Source organism: Tachysurus fulvidraco, chromosome 15 (genome assembly GCF_022655615.1).
Source record: "Tachysurus fulvidraco isolate hzauxx_2018 chromosome 15, HZAU_PFXX_2.0, whole genome shotgun sequence".
In the NCBI taxonomy this organism is placed as follows: domain Eukaryota; kingdom Metazoa; phylum Chordata; class Actinopteri; order Siluriformes; family Bagridae; genus Tachysurus; species Tachysurus fulvidraco.
The window spans coordinates 10,843,696-10,868,691 of NC_062532.1; the positions used below are offsets into that span (position 1 = coordinate 10,843,696).

Sequence of the window (24,996 nt, forward strand, 5' to 3'; positions counted from 1 at the left end):
TAATGGGTTTTTCTAAGCTTATTAAGCTGACTCATTCATATATACATATTTTTGTGGTCATGATATGGGAGTACTCTTATTTAGCCTATGTGTTCATTTGTAAATTAAGTATCTGTAATGCGTGAAAAAACAATGGTCAAAGATTCAGTGACTATAGCCTTAATGTTAGAAAAGTTCTTTAATAAGGACTGTAGATCATTTGGCTGTCTATGACATTACTCTTCAATATGCACCTGGTAGCCATGTTGAGGATTTTCTTCAACATATTTCTTAATATACCAACAAGATATGCTTGCTTTTAATTTTTCTTCAACCACAAAGTCCAGTGCAGCCTGTAGAGAAAAAAACAACAACCACATGATTAAAATTAAACTTTGGTAGATATACAAGATATAAAAGATATACATGCTTAGCTCAATTTGTTAATAATACTTTTGATAAATGTGACTGAGCCGGACTTCTTCTGTGAGATTTGGTATGCTGTTTATCAAGCTGTTATCTCAGGTTAGCTGGGAAAGCTTGATTGATATAATTCTTTAGCTTCTATGAAAGCATGTGTCGATTCTAAGGAGAAATATTGCATGAACACTTATTGTAACCTGAAGTAATGGTAACTGATAAACAGAACTATAAGCAATGTACAAGCCTTTTTCCATTGTGCATTTCCAGGTCATTAGCCATTTCTCATCCCCCTGCTCCTAAAAGATTCTGACTAATCCCACCCATTTTCCCAGTTATTATCCTTGTTTGTATATATAGATAAATCTACATCTATGTTATAGTATAGTATCTATATTTTTATGCTATTTATTTTAATATTTGTTTCTGACTACACAGGTAATGAGATCTCTAATACAATCTCTCCTTAAATCCAAAATGTTGGAAATGCTAGTTTTCCTGTATTAAACCATTAAACTAGAATTAAAACTAAAACTAAAAATTAAATGTGATGTGCAATAAGGGTTTGTATATGGATTTGTTAAAATCATATCTTTATGAGGTAAAAAGCAGAAAGTGATCTATCATTAACACATTGTGAATGTTTCTACCTGTATTTAGACCTATAATTTCTAGTAGATAATTGCCAGCATAGGGAAATTCAAGTGGGGTCACTGGCTTAAGAAGGTTGAGAACCCCAGCTATAATACATAAAGGGAAGCCATAAAACGCCTATGGATTTACTGCAGTACATCAGGATAACTATTATACTACTGTGGTGTTACTGTGGTACTTCAGGGTAACTATTATACTACTGTGATGTTACTGTGGTACTTCAAGGTAGCTATGATACTACTGTGGTGTTACTGTGGTACTTCAGGGTAACTGATACTACTGTGGTTTTACTGTGGTACTTCAGGGTAAACTTGATGCTAATGTGGTGTTACTGTGGTACTTCAAGTTAACCTTGATACTACTGTGGTTTTACTGTGGTACTTCAAGTTAACCTTGATACTACTGTGGTTTTACTGTGATACTTCAAGGTAACACTGATGCAACTATGGTGTTACTGTGGTATTTATGGTAACTATTATACTACTGTGGAGTTACTGTGGTACTTCAGGGTAACTGATACTACTGTGGTGTTGCTGAGGTACTTCAATGTAACAATGATACAACTATGGTTTTACTGTGGTACTATAGAGTAACTGATACTACTGTGGTGTTACTGAGGTACTTCATGGTAGCTAAGATACTACTGTTGTTTTACTGTGGTACTTCATGGCAACTATGATACTACTGTGGTGTTACTGTGGTACTTCAGGGTAACTATTATACTACTGTGGTGTTACTGTGGTACTTCAGGGTAACTATGATAATACTTGTGGTGTTACTGTGGTACTTCTTGGTAACCATAATACTACTTTGGTGTTACTGTGGTACTTCAGGGTAACTGATGCTACTGTGGTGTTACTGTGGTACTTCAGGGTAACTATTATACAGCTATACTTCAGATTTTCCCATGATGTTTTATATTGTACTGTACCTTGGCCAGACTCGCAGCTACCCCTTTACCTCTGAAAGACTCAGGTACTTCTGTTGATAACAAACGCACGTGCCCGTCAGTCCCATGTGAATACTCCAGTACCGCGTTTTGCACGTTACCTTCAACAGTACAAACGACAAAAGCACACAAATATAATTGTCCATGTGATTTATTTGGCATATATTACATATATAAATAAACATATTCGATATGAAATGGGCCACACGTCACCTCCGTTGTCCAGTCTCACAGTAAAGCGACGTTGATTCCTGTCATGAATCACTCTGTATGTCTCGCTGCTCAAAACACAAAATGGAGACGTATTTATTTTGATTTTAGTTAGCGTCCGTGCTCGAAAGAGCACTGTGTGCAGTCCCATGGCTCATTGCTCGGTGTTATTCATGATAATGTTACCGACTTGTCCTTGCTTTCAGCCTTGTTTACGGAAGGAGCAGACGACAGCAAAAGACGATTCGTCAGTGGTACACAAGATGGCGCTGATACTTCACTAACGTGCCACAAAGGCTCTCACAAGCATGCACAATAATGCTTTTCAACGCTAATTTACTCTAATTTATCAGCCTCACAAATATCCCTTATTAATGACTCCTTTCCTTGACAGAATTGTCTATGTTTAATGTTATGTTTTTATCTGAATTCACAGTAGATTAAGCTGAATTGATAAATTGATCCGTTCAGAGTCTCAAACCGACCAATGTTCATTTATTCATTTACCAGGTTTATTTGATCCTTCCATCTTCAGTAAATGTTTTATCTCTGTCAGGGTTGTGGTGGATCCACATCCAGGGAGTGAGGAGAGAATAAACCCTGGATGAGACAACAGTTCATCACAGAGTTACACACACTCACACACACACACACACACACACACACACACACACACACACACACACACACACACACACACACACACACACACACACACACACACACACACAGTTAGGAGCAATTTGGTATAGCCGTCCATCCACTAGCAGGCTTCTGGGAGGTGGGAAGAATCTGGAGAACCTGGTGGAAACCAATGTGTACAACTGAAGAGAAGATGTATAAAACCACATACGGCATTAACCTGAGCTCAGGATCGACAGTGAGACAGCAACTTTATCTGCTACAACATTGCGTCACAGTATATGGTGCCTTGATAAATACATACACTTAATTTTTTTAGTGTGTCACATAAACTTTACCAACAATTATTTAGAAACACTGACTCCAAAACACTGGAAGGAAAAAATAACTTGGAGAAATCCCTAGAAAATAGAGATAGGTCTTAAGAAGGGTCCTTGGAAGGAAAATGTGGAAAAAGGTCACATTTACTGTACAACACATTCAGGAACATAAATCTATTTGTTTAACTACAAATACTTCAACATTGACAATTTGTAACATTGACATTTCACCAAGTGAAGAGTAAAATTCTGAAAAGATTTTGAATACTCAATGATGTCACATTTCACTGCACTGGCTCCACACTTGCAGCTTTTCTCACTCCTGCTGCCATTACAGCGAAGAAGAAGTTGGGAAAGAGAGAGCGGGTATAGATAGCTGCTTTTGAGATGGAGTGGGCCATGATGATTTCCTTCTTCTTACTACTCAGAGCTTGTAGTATTGCATTTGCCATCTCTTTTGTTGAAATGCCACGAGTTTTCTGTCCTGTTAGCGCTGCAGATTTCAATGTGCAAGAAAAAATTGTACAAAAGTTAATATGGAGTGTGTGTTAGCTTGGTTTATGATGCACTTGGTTTGGGATGTATTTGATAGAGAGGTGGATTTACCTGACATGATGGAATTGCTCACGGTGGTGTGCTGGGTCGTGTTACCGGCGTTTATGAAGGTATGACTGATGGTGCTAACATAGATGCCGCACTCCTGCACCTCAGCTCTTAGGCAGTCGAAGAAGGCTTGTACTGCATGTTTGGAGGCAGCATCTAAAATAACATTATAATAAGATATTGGAGAAATTATTTGATATTAGTTCTGCTTTTTTTCAAGCATCAAAATGCATAGGCATATACAGTATATCAGTACTGTAATTCAGGGGTGAAGATTAAAAAAACAAAACAAAACAAAACAAAAAAGCACCTGACTATGACATGGCCCAGCACAAGGCAGAAACATCTTGATGTGTTTTACTCATCTTATACCTTTTTTCCCCCAACCTATCTTATTTTTACTTCTTAAAGCATAAGGCATTGTTGTTTTTATTTTATAGTTAATTTTGTGTTCATGAAACAAGTTTGTTCCTCTTAATAAACAGTCATTTCTGCTCAGTTATTAAAAAATGCAGCAACGCATGTACCACGAAAAGTGAAGCCGTCTTTCAAAAAGACGTTCCCATGTTGGAAAACCTATGGTTTTACTCTAACTTTTACGAAGCACAGGTATTGGTAACTCCTTCCATAAAAACTACATAAATGCTAAAAATTCACCTATAAACATTAAAATAAAATAAAAAACATTATATATTTTTTGTTTAATTTGTTTATTTGGATTACATATTATAATGAGTGGTTTAATATAAACCCATTAATTGTCTTGCAGCTAGCACTGCTCATAGCAAACAAAAAAAAACATAAACAAACAAATGAAACACGTTCTGACCAATCGGAATTGAGAATTCGTAGGCAGTGGGGTATCACTTGGTGAGAGTTAGTTAAGTAAGTAGTTAAATATAACTAGCTGTTTATTTGCCATATTTTTATGTTGTCCATCATTATTGCTGACCTTTAATCAGTTTAAAGGTCACTGATCCTTAAAAATAAATAGAGGCATTTAGGATTTAGTCACTGTGACAACATGAATGTGAAGCCCTCATTTCAGTGTCCTCTAACCAAACTCACAAGTTGTGCGGAAGGGAACGGTCAGTTTTCCCTGAATGCTGTTGACCAGGAGAATATGACCAGACCTTCTGGAGATCATTGAGGGCAGAACACCTGCAATCATAAAACATCATTTCAACACCTCATGCCACTATTTCAAAAGCAAGGTGATGAAGTAGATTATACCTTTGGTCAGTGTGATCGGTCCAAAATAGTTGACATCCATAACAGTCTTGTCCATTTCCAGAGACAGAGACTGTGCAGGTGCTTTCACTTTTATGCTGCTGTTGATGATGAGCATGTCCAGGTAGCCGTAACAGTCAAGTACATCTGAAAGCACATCTGGCATCATGTCCATGTCTGTGAAATCCATCTCTATTAACTTTGGTGGGAATGTCTGGAAAATTGTAAATTAAACATGTAGTGAATTGGAGGTATTTACATTTAAACTGGATTGTTAACAATTACATTCGTAAATAGTCAGTGTAGTACCAGAAAAAGCTCTTTAAATTAATCCCATTGAAGAACAATTTTGATTCTATTTTCAATTTTACTTGTTACAACAATAACGGAATAATCAATTTCCAACACATCCTTTCACATAATGGTAAAATTTATGGTGAGAGATTTGTTTGGAGTTATCCATGGCTCTAACAGTATATCTATCTAAAGGGTGTTAAAGAAACCAAGGACCATCTGAGATGATTGTTCAACCTAAAGAAAAATGAATCGTTTGATAATGGCGAATACAGTATTTACCAAATAATTAATTAAATTCTGTGTGTGTGTGTGTGTGTGTGTGTGTGTGTGTGTGTGTGTGTGTGTGTGTGTGTGTGTGTGTGTGTGTGTGTGTGTGATTGACAGGATCTTCCCAGCAGATGAATTTTATTTTCAGAAGTTCTTTAGATATAAATATAGGAGTGTAGTTTGTTGTTATTTTCCCTTCCTGACTAAATAAATGTGTGAAAGCCTACCCAATATATATCACAAGTTTACATATTTTTATAGCATGTTGTATAATTAAAGGGTCTTCACATGACAATTTACATGATAAATTCACAATTTATACAACCTATCTGTCTCCTCATCAATATATTAATATATTAATCCACTTATGGCGTTGGATCATATAATAGGAATCGATATTTAGATGTTTTTCTGAATGATGTCATGAACACAAGTAAGCAATGTTATATTAACATGTCCATTGGCTCAGTGCAGTTCTGTAGTGTAAAAAAAAAAAAAATATATATATATATATAAAAAGGTCATGCAATTAAATATGTCTATATCTAGGATCTCTAGGAAAACTTGCCATAATACTTCTAAACGATGTTAACTGTCTCACTTGCTCTTGTCTTTAAAGCTCCCTATTTTATTCTATAATACTGTCATTTACTTTGTATGTTTGGAAAATATCCAGCCGATGTCACATCATACAATATAAAATATTTGTATATTGGGTTGTAAGATTAAAATGAAGTTCATGGTGGCTGTTTTGGGATTTGTTTGTGAGCTGTGTGTGTTTTTTTTGTCTCTACTCACTATAATAGGATCCGATTCATTGACCAGCTGCTGTGCAAGAGCTTCAAGCTTTTCCCAGTTCTTGCCACAAAGGATCAGACGGGCTCCCCGCTTGTGGAAGAGTTTTGCACACTCTTAAATAACAGAGGAGCATAATCAGAACTGAAGGACAGTAATTAGCGAAATACATAATTAAATACATCAAATAATAAGATACCTTTTCCCAGGGCTGACAATGAATCGGTTATTAGCACTACTTTGTTTTGCACGGGTGTTTTGTGCAGCATTTGCATTATCACACTGTACAGATAGAATATTCCTGCTGCCACAGTTACCACAACAGACAGCAGCAAAGCCGTGGTCAACTGTGACTCCTGAAAGACAAAACAAGATAAAAGACCTCCTGTTTTATGTGAAAAAAAAATGCAAATTAACAAAAAAAAGAGTAGTCCGCAATATTTAATTTCTTTTCCATGTATTTACTTACTGCACTGTTGTGTTTCTCCATGGTGGTTTTAAAATTCCTTTCAGGTATCTCTGAATACAAAAGCAAGTCGTGTGATTCTGAAAGATCACAAACAAGAAAGCAAGAAATTTTCCAACAGAATACATTTCAATTTAGGTGAATTCAGATGGAAAGTTACAAATGCTGTAAGAAGGTTAATTCAGACATTTAAGTCATGGACGCCATTTTCCATAACACACCACCTCCTATAAACATGGCCTCCCTAGACTACTCACCAGAATTCTCGCACCTTCACACGTTCACAGTTACCAGACTTTTAATGAAGTACACTTCGCTAAACACGCATGCTTTAAAAACAGGTTCTCACTCAGCAGCACTCATCTTAACTGTGTTTCTGATGCTACCAAGCATGTTTCTATCTACTATAAATATACACATTCGACCTTGAATTTGTTCTCTGGATTTAGCATTTTTAGCCTTGTACCTCCTGTTATCTGATCGCCTGACCCAAGCCTGTTTTTGGCTTGAGCTTCTGCCTAGTGTTTTGGATTGTTGTCATTAAATTTGTGTCTCCTGCAGTTGCATCTGTCTCAGTCTCCATTGCATGACAAAATCATAGAAACTCTTTCCCTAGATTTACAATCTAAACTGAAGAGTTGAGAATTCCCATCGGTCTTCATGCTTCAATCGCGTCAATGTGTACAGCATCTGTGTTTAGAAAAGGCCTAAATATAATCCCCATCCCTAAAAATACTCCAAGCACAAATTCCACTCATGCAAATGACCACCACTGAGGAAAACGTTTATACATTTACAAGTACAGTTATGTAAAATGGGCAGGTAAATGATTTTGCCTACTATTACTGATGCACTTGGATTCCATGTGATAACAAATCGTGACAGCGATACGTCAGTACAGTACAATCCAACATTCAGGATCTTCAATACATGTATAGACACACATACAAACATTTTTAAGTTATTTCATTGTGTGACTTACCAAATCCTCCAGAGGTTTGAGAAGCTTGTCCTAGTTTAGTTTATTAGTATCTATAAACTTTTCCCATATCTCTACTAACAGCTTAGCTCTGAAACTCTGAACAGCAGCTCCACCGACAAGAGCTTTGGGACTTCTGTGCTTTTAATAGCACACAGCTGAAGCTGTCTGTCTGTGAAGGTTTTCAGGCATCCGAGTAATTTCTGAATTTATAGTAATAGTAAAAGTAATACTGTTTGTCTAGGAGACAAAATTTGATAGATTTACTGATCACTTATCTGCATGGTTTAAGTGACTACAGAGATGAAGCTAGAGCAGAGCAGCACTGAGCATTGTGCTATTTCAAGCAAGGAGATGGGATTCGAGCAAGGAGATGCTTTCGAACGGATTCTGTGGTCGGATTGGTTAGATTTTGATAATTGATTTTTCTGTAACAGCAGCTCTAAGCGTTCAAATATACGGCCAGTATAACAAAACCAAACCACTGACTGCCACGTTTTAGTGAAGTGGGAGGAAACCAGAGAAACCAGAGGAAACCCAAGTGGACAACTGGAAGCACTTGTAACAGATAGTAATCTGAGCATAGGATTTAACCTGGTTCTAGGAGCTGGGAGATTGCAGTGCTACCCATTACGCTTGATTATTAGGGCGAGCACCACAACACAACAGTCACAACAGTTGCATGTGGTGAACTTTTAAATACTCCTCCTAGGACATTCATGCGATTGACACCAAACGTGGTGAACATGATGCCGAGACATTGCACTTGCTAAATTGCGAAGGAATTTTTGATATCTCGAACGGTGCTGCCATGGCGAGGCGACTAAGTTATGGCGAATTCAGAGAAACAGGAAGTGTCTTCTATCTAAGGCAAAAAATGTCTTATTGTGATGACACACGGTGTGTATGTTCGGCCAAGGATTCTGATCGCATCGATGTGCTTATTGTGAGTCCCGAGTATAGCACCACCAACAGGCCCCAGGAAGTGTGTCAGTCACAAAGGTGGATTTTTTTCACAGTTGCATGCAATGAACTTTTAAATACTCCTCCAAGAGGATTTATGTGATTGAATCTAATGCAAAATTGCGAACGGATTTTTGATATCTCAAACACCGTTGCCATGGCATCGTGTCAAAGTTTACTTTTATTTCAGGCATATTTAAGGCTTTTGGCATGCTTAGATTAACTTGAAATTTGACACATACATCACATTTACAGTGTCAAACAAAGGTCAAAAAAGGTCAAACAAAGGTGTGTCTCTTAAGTGGCTCACTAGCGCCCCGTTTGTCTAAAATGTGGGGTTTCATTTACCTACAGTACAGTCCCCAAATGGGTCAGTAACAACCTGAAATAGTCCACTGATATTTACCCACTTGATGCACTTGCCCACCATGCATTGTTTTCTGAGAGGCACCGTATAGCGATAAGAAACTTGCGAGGGCCCGCCATCGCTGCTTGTATTACTTTATTTCTGTAGTGTTTAATAATGTATGTTGATAAAAGTTAGATTTTTATCCTTTCTTAAAATAAACATTGCATTTAACACACACACACACACACACACACACACACACACACACACACACACACACACACACACGCCATCAGACTCCTTAATAACTGAACTGAACTGTACTGAGCACAACACACGCAAATCAACAGTATGGACTGCACAGACCCACTCTTCAAATATACATCCTTCAAACTGTTTACATGCTGTTTTGCACACTGTTTTTGCTCTTTGTACATGCTGTCACACATTTCAGTTGATTGCTGTTTTGCACAATACTTTACAATACCTCATGTAACTGCTATTATAATACTAATGTGTTCATTTCAGTATTTCTGCACATGCAATATTGACTGAACATACAGTATTTACAATGGTCGGCACTGTTTCTGTTTATTGTCTTTTGTGTAATGTCTTTTGTGTGATGTTTTGTGTTTTTTGTTTGCACTGTCTTTTGTCCTGTCCTACACTGCTTTTTGTCTTGTCCTGCACTGTTTGCACCAGGTTGCACAGATGCACTTTATGTATCTAGGACTAACTTGCTAAGTCCTTATCTTTGTCTTTGTATTTTGTAGCACCATGATCCTGGAGAAACGTTGTCTCATTTCAATGTGTACTGCAACAGCTATATATGGTTGAAATGACAATAAAAGCTTCTTGAATTGACTTGACTTGTCTTGCACACACACACACACACACACATACACACACACACACACACACACACACACACACAACTAAACATTACACCACATGAGGCGCTATAGAGCAGAGTCTGGACACTGCACAACCTCCTCCTGTAAGCCTGTTCCACTTAATCCATCTGCACCTTCATCTCCTGATTAACTGCAGCTTTTCCTGCTGTAGCTGTTGAACAGTTCTGCGGTGAAAAATGTCCGAATTTGAAGAGTTCGAGAAACAGCTGAGCGAAAACAGACAAGGTAAAATGTTTCCCTGCGTTATTTAATACGTGTCCTTTCATAATTTGCTCTCGTGTTGTTAAAACCTAGAACATTGCAAGTTGTCATCAGTAGTTACACCAATATCCTACACGTTAGCTTGTTCGCTAGGTAGTTTACTACCACACTGTAACTGAACGCAACAGGGCTGTGTCTCAATCCACCGTTTGCTGCCTCAATAGATGCACTACATTGCCTCTAAATGAACACGACTCGCCCTATATCTAGTGCACTATCTGCAGAACACAGCGCCGTTTGGGATGTAGCCATGGCAACCTGATAGTCTGTGCTGGGTCGTGACGTCACTAGCAATGTTTATATTGAATAATCTTTAGTTAGCTTTAAAGTATAAATGCAATAAACACCCGAACATCTCAAAACTCACGTGTTATCATGACATGTTTGTCTGTGTAATGTTGAAATGTTGCCGAAAGACAACATTAGAAAAGTGCAATACTTACAACACTAACCTCGTTATCGTTAATGCACAGTTTAGCTGATTGTAAGTCACGTGACCGTAACACGTGTATATGGGTATAGGAACGTATCTAAAACCTCCAGAAGCATCACATTACATCATCGCTTAATTATCACTCACAATTCCACGGCATACAGTGTTTATAGAACATAATATATATATTAGTAATTGCTTAGATTAATAATTTGAAGAACTGTATATGTGGAAAACCACCCACTATGTCACTTTTTCATTTCAAATGCAGAGAGAGAGAAGGAGAGGCACAGGAAAAGGAGCTGGAGTGGGGACAAACATCACAGCAGAGAAAAACGCAAAAGCCGTGATCGCAGGAGCAGCTCCAGAGATCATAAAAAACACAGGTGACTGTAAAAGATTTATTAAAAAACTCGGGTTTTGTTCAATATTTGGCTCAGAGGATCTGGTGAACTCATGCAAGACTAATTTAAGAAGCAAGTTCATATCAAATGGATAATTAAAACTCCAGATCGATACATTTACGTTTCCAGCAGACACCCTTTTATCCAGAGCAACTTACATTCTCATGTTTATACAAGTGAGCAATTGAGGGTTAAAGGCCTTGCTCAGGAGCCCAACAGTGACAGCTCGGTGGACCTGGGATTCGAACTTACAGCCTTCCAATTGGTAGCCCGACACCTTAAACACTAGGCTACCACACGCCTCAATACAGGGAATAGTTTCAATGGTGATAGTATGTGAATTGGTGTAAGTGTGTGTTTGTTTGTGCCCTGCAGTGGGTTGGCACTCTGTCCAGTGTGACCTGAGTCCCCTGGGAGTGGCTCCAGGGTCCCTTTTTTTAGGATAAGCAGAATGAATGGATGGATAGTATAATAACACATTTTCATCAGTGTAGCATGAACATGTTGCTTTTAAGATCAGAAATTGCAATGTCAATGCACTATGATGAAATTCAAGTCTATTTTTATTTACAATTATAATTTGTATTGATGTTTCCTTTTGTGTCATTCACTTTATTAATGTAAATAGTGAAATGTTAATTAGACCTGTGTAGGCTGGAGAAAGTATGAATCAGTTTCTGGCCAACACTGTGTTTTTTTTCTTCAGTCATTCTCCACGGAGAACAAAAAAGAAAAAAGCATTCAAATACTGGGATGTTCCAGCACCAGGATTTGAACACATCACACCGCTGCAATACAAAGCTATGCAAGGTACAGCAAATTTCCTTCTGAAGTCCGTGTATCATATAACGAGAGCTTTGAGATTTAAAGATAAGATAGGATAAGATAAGATAAGATATACCTTTATTCGTCCCACAATGGGGAAATTTCACTGTTACAGCAGCCAAGAGTAATAAAATGAAAATATATAAAAAAGAATGGCGACATAATATACAGTATGTACAAAACAAAATATATATTGCACATAGGTGATATTGCACGTTTTTAAAAAATTTTTAAAACAGAAATTTTGAAAAACGTGCAATATCACCTATGTGCAATATACATCTATTATTTATTTATTTATTTTAATAATTTGTGTTTTTTTAAAAAACATTTTGTTTTGTTGATACTGTATATTATTGTCTCCATTCTTTTTTTATATATTCTTTTTTATATATATTTGCATTTTATTACTGCATTTTCAACTTTCAGTTGTTTTTCTGTTAAATATAATAATTATCACTTTTTTTTGGTAGAAAGAAGATAATCAGTATTTGCTTCACTATAAGACTGTACTGTATATGATAGTATGACATTAAAATAGTAAAGACTCCATGCTGATGACTTTGATGTTCCTCTGATGAGAGAGATTGCAGAATTATCTTGTTTCATTATTATTGGATCATGTTGTAATGATCTTAAATTTTTTACATTTTATACAGAAAAAATGCACATTGTTTTGCTTTTTTTCTTTTACATTTTATTCTGTAAAAAGGTTTTGAAAATTGAATTGAATCATGAACACAGTTTCAATTGAATCGCATCATGACTGGAGCATATTGTTACACCCCTAGTATTTAATGTATGCTTAATCTTAGTCTACAAAAATCTAAACAAAAAAAAAAGGTTGTTTCAGCAGTGGCGCAGTGCTTCGTCCCTGACTGCAGTCATCATTAAAGAAGAGAATGTTGCTAAATCACACACCATGGTTGCTAACAAGACACTAAGACACTTATTAATTAGCATATTAGAATATACAGGGTGTTAGAATGTTGTTATTTTAACACTAGGAGCTAAAATGTTACTTTTCTTTGTGATATACCGTGCATGAAAGGTAAAAAAAATCTTTTTAATTTTTTAATTATTTATTTTGGGTATAAAATACTGAAAGCTAAAAATTTGCCTCACAAAATGATTTTAATTTATTTACTTTTCCATTTGATGGGCAAATTCTCAACTTTGTCCCATACTGATGATGAATATCAGGCTACACAGAACAGACACTGGTTTTGTTTCTTCTCCATTGTCAGACTGTTCAGTCTATGGCATCACTGTTCTCACTCAAAGCATTACATACAGTATCTTAGACCTGGGGAAGGGATACCAGCTGATTTGCAAGGCATATTTATATCCAGATTTCATGTATGTGTGTAGTTACATTATATTTCATCAGTGTTGCAACCTCTTTTCAGGGGAAAGTAGCTAGAGCATGCACAAAGTTAGCAGATGATGACATTTTGTTTCAGAGCAGAAAAGAATAGATTATAACCCTATTGTTTAAATAGGAAGAAGTAGTCTTTGGTGATGGTGTGTGAGGGTGTGTGTGAGTGTGTGTGTGTATGTGTGTGTGTGTGTGTTGATTATTGTAAAGTACTGTATTTTACACACTGCTTACGAGGTAAACTCGTACTTCTTTGTAATGTAGTGTTTTTATCCACTGTTTTAAATAGAGTGCACAAATATATTTAAAATAAAACCTATTTTTTATTAATAATCTTTCTATTAAAGAACCAATGTTTGGAGTCCCACCAAACAAAGTCTGTAATGTAGCATTTATCCTATTCTTGTAGCTGCTGGCCAGATCCCCACCATAGCTCTGCTGGCTACGTCCAGTATAGCAGGAATGGCTGTGACAGCAGCACACGTGCCTGCTGTTGGCAGCCAAATGACCCGACAAGCGAGACGTCTGTATGTTGGCAACATACCATTTGGAGTCACAGAGGTGAGCATCCTAAATTAGCAGGATGAAAATGGATGTGTCAAATTTTGCTTCCTAAAAATTCCCACAACACTAATACACACTATATTCCCTTACTGGAAATGGTGTCTATTTACTAAAAGCCTCTCATCTTGGAAAAAAATTGCCGGAAAATTCTACTGAATGTTGTATTTTTGCTAGGTTTGCTTAAGTCTAATGACTTGTAAGTGTTCTCTCGCTAGCTTACAATCCTGCTTGAAGTTCCATATGTTGAAATTGGAAATATGGGAAATTCAAGAATAAGCTAACAAATATACAGGATATATAAAACCTACAAACTTTATATATTTGTTTTTTTTTACACTGACTGAAAATTGATTCACCAGCGTCCCAATGTGTTGTGAGCCAAATTTCGTACCAGTGGCAAACTTTGTGTACATAATATAACATAATATATATAATATATAATAATAAGGTATGGATGCAAATGGGAAATGAAGCCACTGTTTGTTGTGATTCTGCAATTTAAGACATACAGGTGTAATTTTTGTTCAGCACTCAGCTCTCAGATTCATAACTAAATATTCATCCCTGACATTTTGTTGTATACAGAAAAGTAGGACAGTCGTCTTCCATGTTTAGTAACTTGCCACCGTTGTAAATGAGCGCTTGCCCTTAAATCGCTTCCTAAAATGAAACAAATTTTATTATTATCCAAGACATTAATACTGATGACATTCAAGCACTTAAGCTGATCCCAAACAGAAGAAGAATACAAGCTTCAAATCTTAACAACAAACCACTTTCTCTCATATTTCTATTTAGGAATCAATGGCAGAGTTCTTTAATACTCAGATGAGATTTGTTGGACTTTCCCAAACACCTAGCAACCCTGTGCTTGCAGTGCAGATCAATCAGGATAAGAACTTTGCCTTCCTTGAGGTAAGAATACTTTCATACCGAGTTGCATGAATAAACACAACAAATCAAAGTGCACGATGAATAAAAGAATGCGTGAAATTTTTGGATGGATCTCAGTCAGGCGTAGCTGCAATGAACTAGTGTTTGCTACACATTACAGTTTTGAACAGGTCCAAGTTATGAAGATATTAAATCATTTTAAATACAAACTGACATTTTTATTTTATTTTTATCTTAAAGCTTAGGTTTAAGGTTACTTAACAATTTTTGGGTCTGTAGAGTTCTAAGATGAGGTTTCCCAAATGAAATTAATGTAGTTTGACAGTTAGTGAGTGCTTTGCCTAAGTATTCTTGAAAATTACAAGAACACTACAACCGTTTTTAGCCACTATGTCCTTTTACTCCAGCAGACTACATTTTCCCCCCCAAACGCAGGTTGTTTTTTTTTTTAAACCCATCTCTTTCCCCCATTTGTTAAGCATTTTAAATTGAATGAGGTATTTTTACACATTGTTATTATGTGCTCATATATTAGGTTGCGGAGGTACCGGATTGGTCTCTGGTGTAGAAGATTTTTGATACTCAATTAGAGTTCAATCCAGTCTCATTGGTGTTGGGAGTACCAAGCCGAGACATTAAAACATCCACTAATAGAAAATTATATCATATTTGTTTCTTTGCAGCCTTTTCTTTTTTTTTTATTGATTCCACTAGAATGAGAACGTTTACATGTACATTTGACATACGCTCTTATCCAGAGAGATGTGCTTTAAAGACACTGCTTCACTAGGTCACAGGATTAGAATACACAAGCTTAGAAAAATTCTTTTTAGGGTTTTTATGCATAAAACAACCAGGGAAAAAGTGCTAGTTCAAGTGTTTTGGGAAGTGATAGGTCTTCACCTGTTGCTTGAAGGTAGCCAGTGACTCAGCCTTTTGGACATCTTGGGGAAGTTCATACCACCATCTTTGTGCTAGAGCAGAAAGGAGTATTTATTTATACCTACCTCTTACTCTGAGAGATGGTGGGATCAGTCCAGCAGTCGGGAACACAATTCTGTACATTTTGGATCCTTTATCAGGACTATTTAAAACTCTTTTTTGGTTTATATTATATTATATTACAAGGAATATTGTCATTTTAACTTTTTTCTCTCTATTTTTTTTTCTCTTTTTTTGTGAAAATTTTATATTTCTATGTTTTTACAATTATTATTAAGCAAACCTGTTTGCAAACATTTTTTTAATCATTGTTCTTATTGTTTCTTTTTTGTTTTCCGTCTAAAACCGTGAAAAACTCAATAAATGTGATTATTAAACTATGAATAAACCATGTAAATCACCTTTTATTCTATAATTCTGTGTCCTGATATTTCACCCACTTAATGATAACTGTTTGTAAATGTCAATAATAAGTCAAAAAGTCTCAAATGAGAGATCTACATCTGAAAGAGATGAGATCTACATCTGAAAGTCACATCGGCCTTATTGGTTTATGATTTGCATGTGGACGTGCACGTTAAATTGTTTTCCTTCAGTTTCGATCTGTAGAGGAAACCACACAGGCCATGGCGTTTGACGGAATCAACTTTCAGGGGCAGGCACTGAAGATCCGGCGACCTCATGACTATCGACCTCTGCCTGGCATTTCTGAGCAGCCTGCTTTTCATGTACCAGGTAAGTAAATGAGCTTCTATTAGATTAGCTTGAACGGCATACAATTAGTAATTAGCACACAATTCGGTCAGTGAAATGTAATCACTGATAATAATGATCAGTAATCATCAGTGAGATGAACAAAATGTAATTTGATGTAAAATAAGTACCTCCTGTGCACCTGAATACATATACTTTAATTGTTAAATGTTTTCTCCTCTACCACCAGGGGTTGTATCCACAGTTGTACCAGATTCTCCCAATAAACTCTTCATTGGAGGTTTGCCGAACTATCTTAATGACGATCAGGTGCATATTTTTTTTACCTTTTTGCACTAATGCAAAAAGCAGTTTTTTTTTGTCTCACTCCATCCATCTTAGAATAGCAGTAAATAGCATGCATTTTCCAGTTGTCTTGCTTATTTAGCTTGCACAGATTGGCAGTTGTTCAGTAATAAGTGCAATAAAGCTAGTGATGTTATAAAAGTATAAGATTTATCTTACAATGATGGTAAGATTAAAAAGTAAATTGAGAGCTTTTCCATCTTGGAGCATTATATCACCCGATTGAACAATAGTTTAATTAGCTGTGGAAAAAATATAAGGGTCATTTCTAAATAGAAAATTAAACTATGACTTTAGATAATGAAGTAATATAAAACAGAACTCTACACAAGGTCAATATATATATCCTAAAAAAATTTAGCTTTAGCTTGTCCAGCCTTTCTTATTCTTTGCATTTGATTATTTGTTATATATACAGTACTGTGCAACAGTCCTCAGCTTTCAGAAATAATAAAACATTCATCTTTAGTCTTGCTTTGGATTGCTTGGTGTAAATTGGAGAAGCATTGATTCACACCTCAGGACAATTTTGCCTAAACAGTCCACCTGATGATGTTTTTTTGGGTGGTACAAGGCAAAACAGAGAAAGCAAAAGAAACCCACACAGACACGAGAAGAACATGCGTTGAAACTTCACCTACACAGTAATCTGAGCTCAGTCAGCAATCACTCTCAGAGCTGCTTTACTAGAGAAGCACTGCTATATAATATCGGATATATTTCTTGTATATTACAATATATAAACATGCGTACTGTATGTCAGGAACAAGTGTTTGGAAACTGAACATTTGCGCAGATTAAACGTTGAAAAAATAAACACCTAGGAATGTTTGTCTTAGATGTAATGTATTAAAAAATATAAGGGTGCGTAAGACTGCACAGCACTGTATATGTACCGATTATATTGCTAGTGAAATATGTCATTATTCATGAACATGTAACTGATTCTTCAACTGTCCTTCCCATTGTAATTAGGTTACTTGCTATAACATTTAATTCTCAAATAGATAATAAGAAATGGCGTAACAGTAAATGCTTGTTGGTTTCTATACTGGGTAGGTCAATTACATAAATACTCTCTCATACATACTGACAACTTCTGTTTGTAATTTTGGATGAATTACTTTTCATTAGACATTTCATAAAGACTAATGATACAGTAAGCTCTCTTTCTAACATAACATAACATAACATAACAGCCAATGCAAACTACTAGGCTCAAATGGAGATTTATGTACTCTTTTTCTTCTTATATTTAAAAAAAAAAATTGCAGTCACTGTTACTGCCCTGAAACTCACAGCTTTTTTGTTTTTGTTCCCCCCACTTTGTCCCCAGCTAGGGGCCTGTAAGATCGTTAAGTCTGCGCTCATAATTTGTTCACTATTACTGATCTACTGCTGCCCATGTCAACATGTAATACAAGGCAAGTAAGACGTTCCGTACTTCACACGGATCAACTTCCTGCCAGAAGGGGTATTCCCCCACGGCTGCCACTCCTTCTTCTCCCATCACTCCTTTTGGAGAGCGCAAAACCCAATCAGGGGTTTCTTGGGGGGTGGGGCAGGGTGGTTCAGGGTGGGGTGGTGGCAGGGCAGGGTTTGGAAGATGGCTAGTTTTGGTGGGTTGATTTTAAAGGCACAAATGTCTGCTCATAAACCTGTAAACTAGTTTGTTTTAGTAAACACAGCATTATTTCACACTATTGGTGGTATTTAATTTCACTCCTTTATGTATATAATGTGCATATTATATCTATCATTTTCTATCATACAACACCCATTTTCTATCATTAAAACATACTCTCAGATTTGCTTGTCCTTTGAACATAAGTTTTTTTTTGTTTTTTTTTAACTTAACATATTAAAAACCACTGCTCTTTAATTATGTATTCACAAGTCACTTTAATACTACATCACAAGTAATAGTGTAAAGACTAGAGGGATGTGCCAAGGTTTGGGATTTTTTGCTGTCATCTCATTGTACCAGTTAATTTCTTTCTTTATTACTCAGTAAGTTTTTATTTATTCTCCTCTTGTCCTATCCATTGCTGTTATGGAAATTGTGGATATTCTTATCTCTTGCGCAGGTTAAGGAGCTTTTGACATCATTCGGACCACTCAAAGCCTTCAACCTTGTCAAAGACAGTGCTACATCACTGTCCAAAGGCTATGCTTTCTGTGAATATGTGGAGATTGGTGCCACTGACCAGGTATAGACATGATATACAGAGCAAAATCAGTAAATACTGCTGTTTGTTGATGATCAGAGGATTTATAGGTAAATGATTGATTGCCCTGTCAAAAATACCAGTGGGTATATACTATGAATTTTAATGTAACGCTGCTTTATGAACACAGCATACTATTGTTATATTAATATAAAAGGCATGACTTATATGTTGGATTTAGGCAGTGGCAGGGCTGAATGGAATGCAGCTTGGTGATAAAAAGCTCATCGTCCAGCGTGCCAGTGTCGGAGCAAAAAATGCTAATTCAGTAAGTACCAGTGACATGGCTTCATAAGCACTATGGGCTCTTTTTTCTATTGTCTTTGCTTACCAATAAACTGTTTGCTTCTCTTCTTCTTCTACAGGTAACCTTTAAATTTAAGTAAATTCTGGTTTGTCAGTCAATGTTAAATGTTTGGATCTTTCTGTTTATGAATTTTAAAATGGAAAAAAAAATCCAGGTTCTTAAAAAGGTCTCTATAATACATTCAAACTTTAATGTCTTGAAAATAATTTCCATTTGTATGTGTGTTCTACAATGAAGGAACTTGTCATAAATCAAATGGATTTTTGTTAACGCTTTTTTCCCTATAGACTGTGATCACAGAGAGTCCGGTGAGCCTGCAGGTTCCAGGGTTGCAGAGGCTGCAGAACTCTGCCATGCCCACCGCAGTGCTCTGCCTCCTCAACATGGTGCTCCCCGAAGAGCTCCTTGATGATGATGACTATGAAGAGATCCTGGAGGATGTCAGGGAGGAGTGCTGTAAATACGGCAGTGTGCGTTCCATTGAGATCCCTCGACCTGTCCATGGAGTGGAAGTGCCTGGCTGTGGGAAGGTCTGTCCACACCAAGTGTGCATGTGTGCCTGTTTATGGCTGAGTGGCTGCAAGAAGAGCTTTTTGTAGCCGAAGGTAGAAGTCCAATTGTACATGAAAAGCTTACCGTCATGATAATGCTATAATAATATGGAAGATAACATCACAGGACTATATTCCATTAAGTAGCAACATCCCTTTAACCCTTTAAATATCTCTTTAAACACACTATATAAATAGATACATTCTGTGTACAACAGTGACCGCTTCATGTTTTCACCTAAAAATACACTAAAATGGCCCTTTTCCCCTATAAAATACCTAATAAGACAATCATCATGTGAATCTAGAATGAATGGAAGTTGCTTACATAAAGTGTTTTTGACACCCTGGAAGCCACAACACATTGGTGAGATGTCATCTCCTCTTGATTTTCCTGCTTGAAAGATGCTCTTAAGCAACATCCTTGATTTCTGACCAATAAATTTAGAATATTTAAAGCTTATTAATAAAATAAAAATAAAAAATCAGTGGGAATGATTACAGGCACCGCATGGTGACTAATACGCTATATCAGTGGTCTCCAACCCCCAGGCCGCGGACCGGGACCGGTCCGTGTACCAAATGGTACCGGGCCACCCAAGGAACATTACATTATTTCCATTTTATTTACTATGGTGTATTTCTCTCGGGTTTGTGTGACTTTCCATGAGCGGTTAACCGGGAGCTTAGAGACGTCAACTAAAGCCGCACCAATACCGCGCATGCGCAAAATATCATTATATCGGGCCGGTGTGACATTACATACTACATTTTTTTAGTCTTAATTAATAAATGACTTTCAGGGTAGTTAAAAAAAAGCAATCATGAAAACAGAGAATGCAAAAGCATTTGAATAGCTTTGTTTTTTTAAGTACTGTAAATGAGTCTTTAGTTCAATGCGCATGCAACTGTTTCTTTGCAGCACGACGGCACGCGCGTTGAATGTAACGTTCACGGCGCTTGGCGCGTTCTCGCAACAAGATTTACGCAAGATTTTGCATTTACTCTGTTTAGGGAGGCAGAGAGTAAGAGGTAAAATATTATGGAATGAGTGCAATAAGTGGATCGTCTTCATTGTCAGAAGCAGGACACCAAGCCAACCTTGACGTGTTGCCCACGTAGCGAACGTCTCTAGACGACCTATTTTAAGCTGCATTTTAGCAACAGCGCCCTCTAAGGTCACAACATACGATAGGTCACAGATTTCGGTGTCACACCTGGTTTAGGTGACTTCTGGAGCTGAGCGGCTGCAAGCGGCGGTAGTGATGTTGTAGCTTTGGTGGAGAGAAGGTGTGTATCACTCTTCTCTCTGTTCACCGGTGCTTTGTCATGTTTAACAGTTCTTGGTGTACGTGTATATTGTGTTTGCTCAAATTTAACCCACAAATTAGCAAAAATGAGCACGAAACAGACGTCGTTAGAAAGTTAGAAACTCTGCCGGTGTTCTGTATTAAAGTCATGGCGGATTATCCTGATATTGTCACCACAGCATTTAAATCCCTATTGCCATTTCCGACATGCTATCTGTGTGAAGCGGGGTTTTCTGCAGTGACGGCAACCAAAACAAAACAACGGAATAAACTGGACATAAGCAACACACTTCGGGTGTCATTGTCTCCTATTACTCCAGATGGAACCGTCTCGTTGCAAAGAAACAAGCTCAGGGTTCTCATTGATTTTAGCGTTGTAGTGAGTTAAAAAGGCATGATTAAATACAATTAAATTTAAATTATTCCTGTTGTTGCATCAGTCTGGAGTTGTGAGGGGTCGTGAGAGCTACTTGTTATATTTCATTTTAACAATATTCTTGTTAAGACTCACCATTGGTGTTTCTGTCATGTAGTAATAACCAGTAGATCATTAAACAATGCATAAAACACCCCTGTTAAAATAGAAGCTTTTTGTAATGTACAAAATTTAAACCAAGAGAAATAACATCAGAACTTACATGAACTTCCAAGGTCCAAAAAAAGTATATATATATATATTTTGGGGAAAATAGAAGGAAAAAACTTACAATAACCAAATTAACGTAAATGTGTGCACTTTGCTGAATCACCTCTTGATTTTATTACACCGCTCAATTTTTATTACAGAATTTTTGGGTAAGAGTCTATCAGCATGACACACCTTTTTTTTTTTTTTTTTTTTTTTTTAAATTGTATTTTCTTTTAATTGTATTACTTTTTTGTTTTCAAGAATTATCGAATTGCATGGCCGTCATCTGTGCACAGCCCGCTTCAGGTCATCCCACGGATATTTAGTTCTGGCCAGGCCTTTCAGAAACCTTCATCGGTCATTGTCATGAAGAAAGGTTAAATTAGTTTTCGTCTTCAGATCATGAGCAGACACCTGAGGGGTTTACACTTCAACTGGTATTGGTAGCTATTCATGATTTCTTCATTAAGAGGGAAGATCTTAAGAAAAGCCACATTTATATATAAATTGTATATTAATTAAAGCAGATCCTGACAGGAGCACATGACCTAAATGAACTACAGGTCACATAGAGATGTCAGTTGATGGACAGGTCCAAATGGAGGAATTTTTAATGATTTTGAAGCGACTAATAATTTGGACATGGGAAAGATATGGTCAGATTTTTATCATTAAGCAATAGATATTAATATTTTATATATATATATATATATATATATATATATATATATATATATATATATATATATATATATATATAATGCTAACATTTTCCTGGGGATTAGTTTTGTTCACACATTAATTACTGAAGCACATACAGCCTCTTCTAATTTTGAACATCTCTGTTGCAGATATTTGTGGAGTACGGATCAGCAGCAGATTGTCAGAAGGCCATGCAGGCTCTTACTGGACGGAAATTTGCTAATCGTGTCGTAGTCACCAAGTACTACGATCCAGACTTGTACCACAGACATGAATTCTGAAAGATGCCAGGAAGACAAGCTGAATGTTCAAATTATAGTTTCTGACAAACGGGATGAAGAAGACAGTTTTTACTTTCACACATTTTTTATTACGTACAGGGTTGATGTGAGTAGAACAGTGCGAAAATATTTTAGCAACATGACATCATAAATAACAAATTTCACAAAAAATGTTTTAGACTTCATTTAACAAGATTAAATGTGTCAGAATGTATAGTTTATGTTAAAACAGAAACCTAGCTGGTTTTTCTATCTTTATTTACACTGAACTAATTTTACTTACAGAAGACAAATAATAAAATGGTTAACTTATATGTATTGTCTTATTCAGGCCCATATTCTTCAAGCCTCACAGAATCACTCTTAAAGTGTATTTATTGTGATGAAATAAATGTGGGAATGATGTGAAATACTGTAGGTACTTAAAAGAATTTAATTGTTCTAAATTTATTGTTACGTGATGCTACAGATTGTCCTATCTTCTCTCATCCTAACAACCCAACATGGCAAAGATTTTAAGCTCTAGTGATGTACATAGCACTTAAAATTCAAGATCGGTCAAAACAGCTTTAACCCACTCATTAACCAAATTTAGGCAGACTGGAACATTTCTCTGAAGCTGAAAGATATGTGTTTTGTGTCTGAATGCACTCAAACATTATCCCAGACTTGAGAGACCACAAACATTAGTAATTGTGGTGGACATTTTATTCTAAGTAGGAGTAGAAGTACGTAGATGTGATTTTATGATGCTTGATGAATATCGGCTCAGATCTCTAATGCAGTAAATTCATTGTGTTTTGTTGCAGATTAAAACCTGGTATGATTCATTTGTAAAAGTCAAAATGCCAACGATGCTGTTATATGTTAAGAAAAATAGATAAAATATTTGCTGCTTCTTATATTTATTGCAAGGCAAAAAGAAGTGTGTTAATATGTGTATTTAAAATCTACTAAGAGTGTAAATATTGAATTACAGGAAGATTCACAAGTATATATGTGTGAGAAACAATAATTATATATAATTGTATTTATACTCTTGGTCAGCATTTATTATGAGTATTTTGCACCTCAAGTTTAAATCAGATTCCAGATATTGTCATGCTTCATTGAGGTAGATTTGAGTTGGTTGAAGTAAGCACTAATAGAAGTTGCAACGGAGAAACCCAATTTCCTCTATTCAAATCACATTCGTGTTATACATGATGTTTGAACTATGATACACTCGCACTAAACAGGCTACACAAATAAACTGAAAATCTGCAAAGCTTAACCGTGTTACAACAAAACTGTTCCAAAATTAAACAGTGAATAGTTTTGCAAAGTGAAACTTGGCAAATGGCTGGAAAAAGGTTGTATTCTGTGATACAGTATTCAGTCTTCTAATTTAATTCATTAATTATAGTTTAAAATATGTATATTGTATGTGTGTGTGATTTCTAAAAGCATCACTGCAACAAAATTCCTAGCAAGGTAAAATATTTTGAATATGCACAAAGGATGAATGTGTGTTGTGATGTCGCTCATGTCCAAATCTGCTGAAAATCTATAGTAATTTTAAAAAAATACAAAAAGATCACTGAGTTGATTTGCAATAATTTCTGTGATGGCAAAATCCTGCTTTTGACCAATTTATAGTTTCATAGAATAAATGTATTCATCAGCCTGGTGTAAAATCAGAACTCCGTCAGACTGCTTGGTTAAGCCATGGACCCCTTTAATTCAGATTTTATTAGTCACATATATAATTATACACAGTATGACCTGTAGTGAAATGTGTTTGTTCCTTATTGAAGTAAGTAAGATTATAAGCAATAATTGTAAAATGCGTACAGATAAAATGTATAAAAGTACAGATACAATAAAAAAAATAAAATGAAATAAAAATAGATCTGTACAGTGAGCAGTGAATGGGATGGAATGTGGATGAGTATGTTGTATATATAATTTAGATATATACAAAGCAGATATAGCTGTAAAAGTCACTCACCCCCTTATTTTATGAACATTATGCAACGATTTAAATATTAGACTTCCACCTTGAGAACTGCTGCTCTGGTATTGACCATCTGTTTCACTGTCATTTTGACTTTATGTTTCACTTTTTTCACCCTGTCTAGGATAGGGTTAGGATTATCAATTTTGCTCTGGGAGAACATAATGGCAGATTGATCCTCCACATGGAGAACGTC

General features: G+C 36.2%; 3 protein-coding genes across 3 annotated transcripts; 1 reads left to right on the forward strand and 2 right to left on the reverse strand.

The window, feature by feature from the left end:
* Positions 1 to 159: 159 nt before the first annotated feature.
* Positions 160 to 10,731, reverse strand: dhrs7ca (dehydrogenase/reductase (SDR family) member 7Ca). The gene is made up of 11 exons (XM_027141614.2): positions 10,666 to 10,731; positions 6,836 to 6,912; positions 6,566 to 6,722; positions 6,370 to 6,482; positions 5,011 to 5,221; positions 4,846 to 4,938; positions 3,781 to 3,933; positions 2,720 to 3,667; positions 2,216 to 2,280; positions 1,985 to 2,103; positions 160 to 332 (listed from the first exon to the last, which is right to left on the reverse strand). The coding sequence occupies exons 1-8, from the start codon at positions 10,673 to 10,675 to the stop codon at positions 3,459 to 3,461; spliced, it is 1,023 nt and encodes a 340-aa protein (XP_026997415.2). The 5' UTR covers positions 10,676 to 10,731; the 3' UTR covers positions 160 to 332; positions 1,985 to 2,103; positions 2,216 to 2,280; positions 2,720 to 3,458.
* LOC125138866 (protein NATD1-like) lies at positions 216 to 2,363 on the reverse strand. Its single transcript, XM_047801137.1, has 3 exons — positions 2,216 to 2,363; positions 1,985 to 2,103; positions 216 to 332 (listed from the first exon to the last, which is right to left on the reverse strand). Exons 1-3 carry the CDS (start codon positions 2,361 to 2,363, stop codon positions 216 to 218), a joined length of 384 nt encoding a protein of 127 aa, XP_047657093.1.
* LOC113639625 (splicing factor U2AF 65 kDa subunit-like) lies at positions 10,059 to 24,607 on the forward strand. The gene is made up of 11 exons (XM_027141612.2): positions 10,059 to 10,262; positions 11,003 to 11,117; positions 11,842 to 11,945; positions 13,748 to 13,899; positions 14,701 to 14,817; positions 16,335 to 16,473; positions 16,682 to 16,761; positions 18,885 to 19,007; positions 19,207 to 19,293; positions 19,620 to 19,862; positions 22,673 to 24,607. Exons 1-11 carry the CDS (start codon positions 10,214 to 10,216, stop codon positions 22,802 to 22,804), a joined length of 1,341 nt encoding a protein of 446 aa, XP_026997413.1. The 5' UTR covers positions 10,059 to 10,213; the 3' UTR covers positions 22,805 to 24,607.
* Positions 24,608 to 24,996: the final 389 nt, after the last annotated feature.

What these genes read in the sequence shown, in the direction of transcription:
- LOC125138866 (XM_047801137.1), bottom strand. Translation starts at nt 2,363, where the DNA reads ATGGGACTGCACACAGTGCTCTTTCGAGCACGGACGCTAACTAAAATC. An exon ending in TGTGAGACTGGACAACGGAG is followed by an intron (nt 2,104 to 2,215) that starts GTGACGTGTGGC and finishes GTACTGTTGAAG; the next exon opens with GTAACGTGCAAAACGCGGTA. An exon ending in TAGCTGCGAGTCTGGCCAAG is followed by an intron (nt 333 to 1,984) that starts GTACAGTACAAT and finishes TTTTCTCTACAG; the next exon opens with GCTGCACTGGACTTTGTGGT.
- LOC113639625 (XM_027141612.2), top strand. Translation starts at nt 10,214, where the DNA reads ATGTCCGAATTTGAAGAGTTCGAGAAACAGCTGAGCGAAAACAGACAA. An exon ending in GCAATACAAAGCTATGCAAG is followed by an intron (nt 11,946 to 13,747) that starts GTACAGCAAATT and finishes CTATTCTTGTAG; the next exon opens with CTGCTGGCCAGATCCCCACC. An exon ending in ACTATCTTAATGACGATCAG is followed by an intron (nt 16,762 to 18,884) that starts GTGCATATTTTT and finishes TCTCTTGCGCAG; the next exon opens with GTTAAGGAGCTTTTGACATC.
- dhrs7ca (XM_027141614.2), bottom strand. An exon ending in CGTTCCCTTCCGCACAACTT is followed by an intron (nt 3,934 to 4,845) that starts GTGAGTTTGGTT and finishes ATGTTATTTTAG; the next exon opens with ATGCTGCCTCCAAACATGCA. An exon ending in GAGCAATTCCATCATGTCAG is followed by an intron (nt 3,668 to 3,780) that starts GTAAATCCACCT and finishes TGAAATCTGCAG; the next exon opens with CGCTAACAGGACAGAAAACT.